General features: G+C 50.1%; 1 protein-coding gene across 1 annotated transcript; it reads left to right on the top strand.

Moving 5' to 3' along the window:
• Nucleotides 1-1,400: 1,400 nt before the first annotated feature.
• gpr146 (G protein-coupled receptor 146) lies at nt 1,401-8,367 on the top strand. The gene is made up of 2 exons (XM_040191219.2): nt 1,401-1,612; nt 5,322-8,367. Exon 2 carries the CDS (start codon nt 5,362-5,364, stop codon nt 6,361-6,363), a length of 1,002 nt encoding a protein of 333 aa, XP_040047153.2. The 5' UTR covers nt 1,401-1,612; nt 5,322-5,361; the 3' UTR covers nt 6,364-8,367.
• The last annotated feature ends 105 nt before the right edge of the window (nt 8,368-8,472 follow it).

The following is an 8,472-nucleotide window of genomic DNA, read 5'->3' as shown; positions in this document are numbered from 1 at the left end:
TATTTGATTAGCATTCATAATACATTGCAGTCTTTAGGGCTCGTAATAAAAATATTATCTCTGATGTATCAAAGTAGTGTATGGGGACATTAGCTGCTGTTCAAACACGACACATTTATATACTTAATTTCATCATGTGCTGTGCAACATTGTTCTGCATGTCAGGATTACGAAAGGACGCGATAATCCTTAATCTTCTTAATGAACTTCAGTTGCTTAATTAAAGAGCCCATTCAACAGAACAACACAGAGGCATTTTTCCATTATAAAAGTACTTCCAGAAGGGATAATCAAGTCTGCTTCTTTACAAACATGTCCTCATATTTTCATCAGAACATGAAGGCCATCGATATCCTCCTTCTGGGCTTTCAAACATGATTATTTGTTTTTAACTTTCATCCAGAGCGAGACGGGACAAGCTGAGCAGCGGTTTTAACCTCGAGGACATCAACAGAGATTTGTCTGTATTGCTGTGCTCTAAGGGATGACATTTAGTTTAATGCAAGAATGGAAACTGTCTAAGTGATAATCCTTCAAAAGCATCCTTTCACTCAAATTGTCCCTCCTGGATCGTATTCCATATCTCACCAGAACCTGAAATAATACAAACCCACGTTGACAATGGTTGGGCATTGACTGATTTGGTCATGGGTTAAATGTTTGCAATTGTTTAAGTCGGGCGTCAGTAACAACATTGTAACAGGATTTGCTTCATGGAATAATTCCCCCTTTTCTGACCCTTAAAAAGCACTTTAATGTGGTGATTAGGGACCAAATCGACAGCCCTCTTGTGCATAAGTACATTCTGCAATTTCTCTGCATTAAATATGATGTCTCATCAACATCATATGTTGTCTCATCCGTCTTGGTGTCCATTCTCTAACTGCCTGCTGTTATGCACCAACCGCCAAGTCAAATTCCTTGTATGTCTGACATGTTTTGGTAATAAATGTTTCCTGATGATGCTTCTGCAGGCTCTCTCTCTCTAAGCTTTGGATAGTCAGACAAAGAGGGATCTTTTTTTAAGTGACTGTTGCTTCGAGGCGGACTGGAGAAAGGGTGAACCCATCCTTGAAGGTGTTGGAGGGTTTGGGTAAAGTTGGGTCCAAACAAAAATGTCCCCCTGCCCTGAACCATTCAACCCCCCACGTGGGAAGAGACGTGAATACTTCCAATCATGTTTACTTGATAATCATTATTTCTTATAAAACATTGCTCAATATGTTAGCGAACTTGCCTGAACCAGTGAACTGCTGTGTGTGTGTTTGTCCGTGTGTGTGTGTGTGTGTGTGCGCGCGCTTCCCGCCGGCGCCCCTCCTCCCCGCGCCGCTTGTCCAATCAGAACAGAGAACGGCCGCACGCAGCGGCGGGCGGGGGAGGGTCACGTGTGTACACACCGCAGGGCCAGCGGCACTTCGGCAGTAGTAAAGCGGGCGACGGACGGCCCCCTTTCCGCAGAACGAGCCTTCGAGATGAAGTCGGTGAAGCTTCTTCTGTGAGGAGCCGAAGCGGGGTGGTTTTTTTGGGGGGGGGGCGGGCGGAATGAAAGGACGGAGAAATGCTCACGTTTACGTCCGGACCCGATGCCGCCGCGCGCAACTTTACGCTTCTGGTGAGTTTTCCTTTCTTTTTATTATTTATTATTGAGCATTTGGACGCAGCTAGAAGGCGACGGGCTCACCTTTCTGTGGGGGGGGGGGGGTTCCTTCACCTCCACCTTCCAGCCGCAGAGATAAACAAACAAAAACAAACCCAAAACACGGAAAGAGGATCCGACAGTTAGAATAACGGAGACGCGTGACAGCGAACCACGCTTCGATCGGCGCAGTCAAGTGCGATGGAGACACACACACACACACACGTCTGCGATAACAAACACACACACACACACACACACACACACACACACACAGACACCACCGACCGTTCTTTTCTGTGTTCCTGTCCCTACTTGTTCCCGCAGCAGCTCCGCCGATTTGACGACGCGTGCGTTTTCGCTCGAGGACGTTTCCTCGCGCGATCTGCTCTCCGCGGGGAACCAACCGAGCACAACGTGCATTATATAATGTGACTGTGGTGGGATGTCCTAAAGTCTGCAGCATGTTTAAAACACATATATCATGTATGGTCCTTATAAGTTATTGGATCCAAGGCCATGTATGAGTATACGAGTTGTATAATATAAAGTTAACCTCGGGGAGTTCAGTCATTAAATAACAATCACAGTTGGGTTCATTCTCCTTTTATTGTTCCACTCACAGGTGCGTGAATATGTACCTTTACCGATGAACTAGGCTTTACATCTTTGCCTTGGTGAATGACTTTTGACCTTTGAGGGCCACTACTATCCAGTGGTTGCTCATTGTGGAAGCAGCCGGCTCGTGTCCGCTCAGATAATGCATACATTCATATGGATCGAGGCTCTGCACATGACCCGTGTGACCCGGGGGGGGGGCATTGTGCATGTGCACCGTGGCTTAGAGGCAGCTTTGTGCTGACCGGTCAACGTCTGACTGTGTTGACGTCTGTCACAGCTCAACGTGTTTCCCAGAAGACGCCGAGAACGCTGACTCGACTGACCGTGACCAAAGAACCAGAACCTGAGTGTGAGGCCAAACTGTTTTTCCAAAACAATCAGTCAATTAAACCATCAAAAGGCACTTTTTAGTTGTTGTTTTTTATTGCCCCCTCGAGCAAAGGAGTTTATCAAGAAATTCACTAGAAGAAAAATAGTTCCTCAGTACCGCCGCTGTGACTCAATTCTTTGGAGACGAAGATTTTTGGGCAATGTTCCCAACCCCTCCACAGACACGCAGTTGATGGCTTCGTCATTTTAGTAATCAAAATATTATCCAGCATCAGCTTCATTAATGCTCTCAATTAATGGGCAGCTTTGGCGTGAACTTATTGTCTCTCTCTGTAGCATCTCTTCCCCGCTGGCGCTCCAGACGCGAGCGGCCAATCATGTGACATCACTCAGGGCTTTCTGGGAAGAGCCTGTAAATTCCAGTAAGGGCACATACGAGGGGTGTGGGCCCGGCGTGTCACACGCGGCTCCCATCGGCCCGCGAGATCTGGCTTCAGGACGCTGAAGGCGTCGAGCACATGGGCGTCGCTCCTAACGGAGGGCGGTTGGTTCGGCTGCAGCAAATAAACCCTAACACACACACACACACACACACACTACCACACCCCCTCTGGGAATATTTGACTTGAGCGCTTTTGACATGGAGTGGGGCAAAAAGTTCAGACGGGGCTTAACAGAGTGTACGGCTACGGTCAAAGTGGAGCGGAGAGGAGCTCAGGCTGCTCTTGCTTAACGGTGTCGTTTTACGTAATGCACCTTTTATGGCGAGCCGCTATCAGGGCGCCACCGTTCTCCCGGTTATATTTGCACATACTCCCCTGCAGGCTTCAATAACTCGTGTAAATACACAGATTACCTGGATAACGACGACCGGCAGACAAGTAGTAGGCCGCGCGTACAGGAAGCATTAGCACATGCTCTAATAACAACGGCATATAGGGCCTGATGTTGTGTTGATGTGTTGGTCTTTGACCTTCACGCAACCCCCAACAACATCCCGTCCGTCTGTAGCTCCGGCACATTGACGTCAAAACAAAACAAAACAAGAGATTTCCTTACCTTGAGCTGCTGGGAAGCAGCGCTAAAGTGCATCGGACGTGGAGGTTTTCGCGGTGCAGAATGTGCCACGCCAGCGCTAGCCGTGAAGACGGTGATTTACAGGTATTGTTCAGTACGGGCGCCGTGCTACTGAGTACTCAGAGGAGCCGCGTAGGAGACTTAAGCGCGCCCCAATACTGTAGATAGCGGCGTTATTTTCACTGTTCATCTGCTGTTCTGCATCTATGTTTTTCCGTGCTATCGAGTTTCCGCTTGGTACACGCGGGAAATTCCGAGGTTTCAGATTCCACTATTTTACCGTCGGTCCAGATACGCACCGCAAATGCCACGGCTTCGGGTTTCGCCGCTACGTCATCCCCGGTTTGTAATCGTCACAGCCTTTCATCGGATGCTGTTCAAAGAGGAAACTAAGTGTGTGTGTGCAGAGCAACACGAACCCCTTTTCGTGCATGAAAGCCGGGCAGCTCTCAGAAGCCGGAGCCGGAGCCAAAGCGGTAATGAAAGGGTGCACAGCAGGTGCTAATGAGTGAGCGCATCCCGCCTCCTCTTTAATAACGGCCGTCGTCTTATGTCATTATCTCCTTACTCGTCTAAGCAGCGTCAAAGCGCGTGATCCACGGCTGAGTGTGTTCCTGCGTCGAGCCCCGTCTTATGAAACGAGTCGCCTTAGAGAGCCGTGTTTACAGGAGGTCGGACCGGGCCTCCCGACGGGCGCTTTCGTGACGAGTAACTCTACACCCCCCCCCCCGAACCCGAACCCGGTCCAGCCTCCGCTGTACTGCGGTTACAGCCAGTCGTAGTAGTGTAGAGGAGGGACTGAGCCTGTGTGTGTGTGTCTGTAGTGGTGTTACGTAAGGGAATGGAGGAAGGTTTTCCCTTTACTGGCAACGTTACTCATCCTCCTTGTTTTTGTTTTAATTCTTAAGTTCAGTTGTTTTTCAGAGGAAGACATTGTAAAAATAACGGCAAAGTGATCTTGCTCGACTGATGAATACTTTTATGGTTATGTTATGTTAATAACGCAACGCAGCATTACGTAACTGCTTTTTTAAAACCTGCAGCCCCCGTCAAGCTGGATGCCAAACGCTCCCCGCGGCCCTTTTTCTGTGACCTCGCCCTGAACTCGATCCTCTCTGCCCCTCCGCCAGAGCTCGCTACGCATTTCGCTCTTTATAAATCTACCCATCACCACGGTCCCAACCCCCAGCCCCCCCAAAACCCAAGGTGCTTCACTCCAAAAGCGGCCCGCAAAGGTGTCCGGGCATGAGAAGTGTGTTCTTTTATCCGTGTGAAAAGCCCCGGGGCAGCACAGCCAGCAAATGCCCCAGCATGAGAGAGAGGCAGGGAGGGAGAGGGAGGGAGAGAAGCTTGCAGAGGCGTCGAACGCTTGCTGACGTGATGCACTTTGAGGCTGCGCCGGCAAACAAAGCGTATTGTCAGGCGTTCGTATGCAGCCAGCGGGACGCAGTGAGGTGAGATCCACGGCGTTCCCCCGTCTCCAGCCAGCGTAGAAACCCAAAACGGGCGTTTTAGATTCTCTGTGACTGATCTTTTTAGCGTACAAAGGAAGCAAGGTCTTCCTGTCCGGTCTTTCTCTCAGGAAGCCGCCACGTTTCTGGGCGGTTGTCGCGTGCTGCGTAACTAACCCCCGTCTCCCCTCCCCCTCCGCCCGCAGTGGACCCGCTGACGGCGCTGACCTGTGACGGGGCCCAGCGATGTGGCTCTGCGCCGCGTACAATGAGACCGACTCCAGCGTGGACTTCCGCCTCTGCCAGGACTTGGGCCTCATCCTGTCCGTCTTCTCCCTCGTCTACCTCCTGGTGTGCTTCCCGTTGGGGCTCTGCTACAACGTGCTGCTGGTCGTGGTCAACCTCTCCAACAAGGTGTCCATGACCATGCCGGATGTTTATTTCGTCAACATGGCCATCGCGGGCCTGGTGCTCAACCTGGTGGCGCCCGCCGAGCTGCTGAGCTCCACCTTCACCCGCTGGCACGCGTGGGAGTACAACAACGAGGTGTACATCACCATGCTCATCCTCTTCAACATCTCCTCCCTGGTCATCATGTACTCCACCACGCTGCTCAGTCTGGACTACTACATCGAGCGGGCGCTGCCGCGCACCTACATGTCCAGCGTGTACAACACCAAACACGTCTGCGGCTTCATCTGGGGCGGCGCGGTGCTCACCAGCTTCTCCTCGCTGCTCTTCTACGTGTGCAACCACATCTCCACCAAGATGGTGGAGTGCTCCAAGATGCAGAACAAGGAGGCGGCGGACGCCATCATGATGTTCATCGGCTACGTGGTTCCGGCCGCGGCCGTCCTCTACGCCTTTGTGCTCATCCTGCGCATCCGGAAGGAGTCCACGCCTCTGGACCAGGACTCTGCTCGCCTGGACCCCTCCATCCACCGGCTGCTGCTGGCCTCGGTCTGCGTGCAGTTTGTGCTGTGGACCCCGTACTACGTGACCCTGCTGGTGCACACCGCGGCCGGCGTGCCGGGCTACATCGGCGGCGCGCATTACCTGCCCACGTATTACTTCTTGCGGTGTTTGTCCAAGCTGCTGGCCTTCTCCAGCAGCTTCGCGATGCCTCTCATGTACAGGCAGATGAACAAGAACTTCTCGAGCAAGCTCCAGCGGCTGCTGCGGAGGCTGCACTGCAGGGACCGGTCCTGCCCCCACGAACGCTCGACAGTGCAGCAAGTGGTGACGTGAGACCCCCCCCCCCCCCTCCCCTCCCGTCACCCCCCCCCCCCCCCCCCCCGCGCACCGCCTCTATGAACTGACAGATGCACCTCCCACTCCCCCTCCCCACCACCCTCCCCCGGCCATTATCAACCTCTTTGGCGTAGCCGGCACTTATCTGCGGAGCCAGGCCCCCCCGGCTGGGCTCCCTCGCTGCTCTGGACTGTGTCCGGAGCGACGGAGCTGACTGTGGAATTTCCTGTCACCTTCCGTGACTCTTTGTTTTTCGGATCCAGCCAGAGTTCGGCCAGGGAAAACCACCACAAGTGCCGTTACGCTACAAGACACGTAAACAAGAGGAAAAAGCCGCCTTAGTAAGCGAGCTCGCATCGCATGCGTCAACAACAACAGATTTTTGAGCTACCAGCGGTGTTCGCTGCCCTCATGCCAGAGGCCTTGAAACAAACCCGGGTACTGGTACCAAGAGGTGCCCTCACCTCACTTTTATGAATTGAATGACTATTAAGCTCCTCTACAAATGTCCTAGAATAAATAAGTATATTAAGTACTACAGGAAATGGACGCACGCAGCTGGTGTTCAGAGGTGAGACGTAACCGGTGTACCTCCTGTGGTCACATCACCAGCCACCGTTATGATGTGTTGAAGAGGCTGACGCGGGGTCAGTGGAGTCCCTCGGTGTCCCGAGAGAGGAGGCGGCATGTGCATTCCCCACATTTTTTGAGCGGTTGGAAGGTTTCGTGCAGTAGAAACATGAAGCCTCACTGGGCGACCATCCGAACCTCGCCGGTCAGCAGCACGCTGGATGCAGAAGTGTAATTCCGCCCCGACCCAGTGAGCTAATCCGCACATTCAACGGGGAGGCGGCTTTGCTTTTTTGCATGAACCGACTAGTAGCGGTGGACCCCATATATGAAATGAGAAATGTAAAGAAAATGTACTTTTGCATGAGTGCCGTTGCATCTCTGCTTTTCTTTTCTTTTTTTCATATTTACTTTGTGAATCTGAGGGCCAGTTATTTGATCATCCTGTGAATAGAACATTGTAGTTTTTAATTCACCCCTTTAGATCAATGCTAGCAAAGCTAGAAGTCTTGTGCTTTAAAATGTGCTTGTGACATCTTGCCAGATGTAATAATACAGATGTTATGCTTTTCATGCGGATTTTAAATTAAGATTTTAACAATAAATCACTTCTACTGTTACGTCCTGTGACCAGTGGGGATATTTTTTTTATCCACAATCGAGGTCTGAAACAGTGTTTTATTTTTGCTGCACAGCCCCACCCTTGTTATGTGTGTCTGCAATCAGTCAGTTAGAAATACTGTTTATTTTCAGCTGAGCCTGTGTGTTTACATTATGCGCTAGAGAATGTGCTGTTTAGAAAAAGAGAAAAAACATGTACGTACCAGGATACAGTTAATCATTATCTGAGCCCGGTTCAAAGTCCCGAAGATTACTGACGGGACGACAAACGGGGAGCACACGGTCAAATCATACCAGGGGGTTTAAGCAGCTTTTCTAAAAAGTATCTAATCAACCACGACACTTAATTCTATTCACGATAAATTGAGTATTCACAGTTTTTGTTTGTCATTATTAAATTTGATAGACTTTTATTTGGTGAAGAGACATTCAGGCAAATAAAAGGCACTTAGGAGGCCGATAATCACCAAGTTCAGTTAAATTACTGAAATCTCCCACGAAGACCAGGCGGGTTAAAGAAACCTCAAAGTTCTTTTGTGTGGAATCTGTGCAGATGCATTTTAGCTATTTGAACGTAAAGACCTCAGAAGTCCACATGAAACCGCTCGGATGCTTCTTGTGACTGCGTATGCACGTGTACATGTATGATACAACGCAATGTGTATATATTGTATGTTTGGGATTTACAAGAAGATTCCATACTCTTTCTAAAACACAGTATTATTTTCTGAGAGATATATTTAGATGCTGTAAGTAATCTACTCTATTGTCGACTGAGTCAAAGACTGATTAAAACAATAAGCTAACAAACACCACTCCTTATTTCACTGAATCTGATTGTATTCAACAGGAAAAAATATTTTGCACGTCTGCTGTGCTTTCTGGTTGTCTGGGACAATTAACGCCAAATGTCCT

The sequence above is a fragment of the Gasterosteus aculeatus genome, chromosome 11 (genome assembly GCF_964276395.1).
Source record: "Gasterosteus aculeatus chromosome 11, fGasAcu3.hap1.1, whole genome shotgun sequence".
Lineage (NCBI taxonomy): Eukaryota > Metazoa > Chordata > Actinopteri > Perciformes > Gasterosteidae > Gasterosteus > Gasterosteus aculeatus.
The sequence above is the reverse complement of the archived record's forward strand: the minus strand, read 5'-3'. Positions and strand labels throughout refer to the sequence as shown.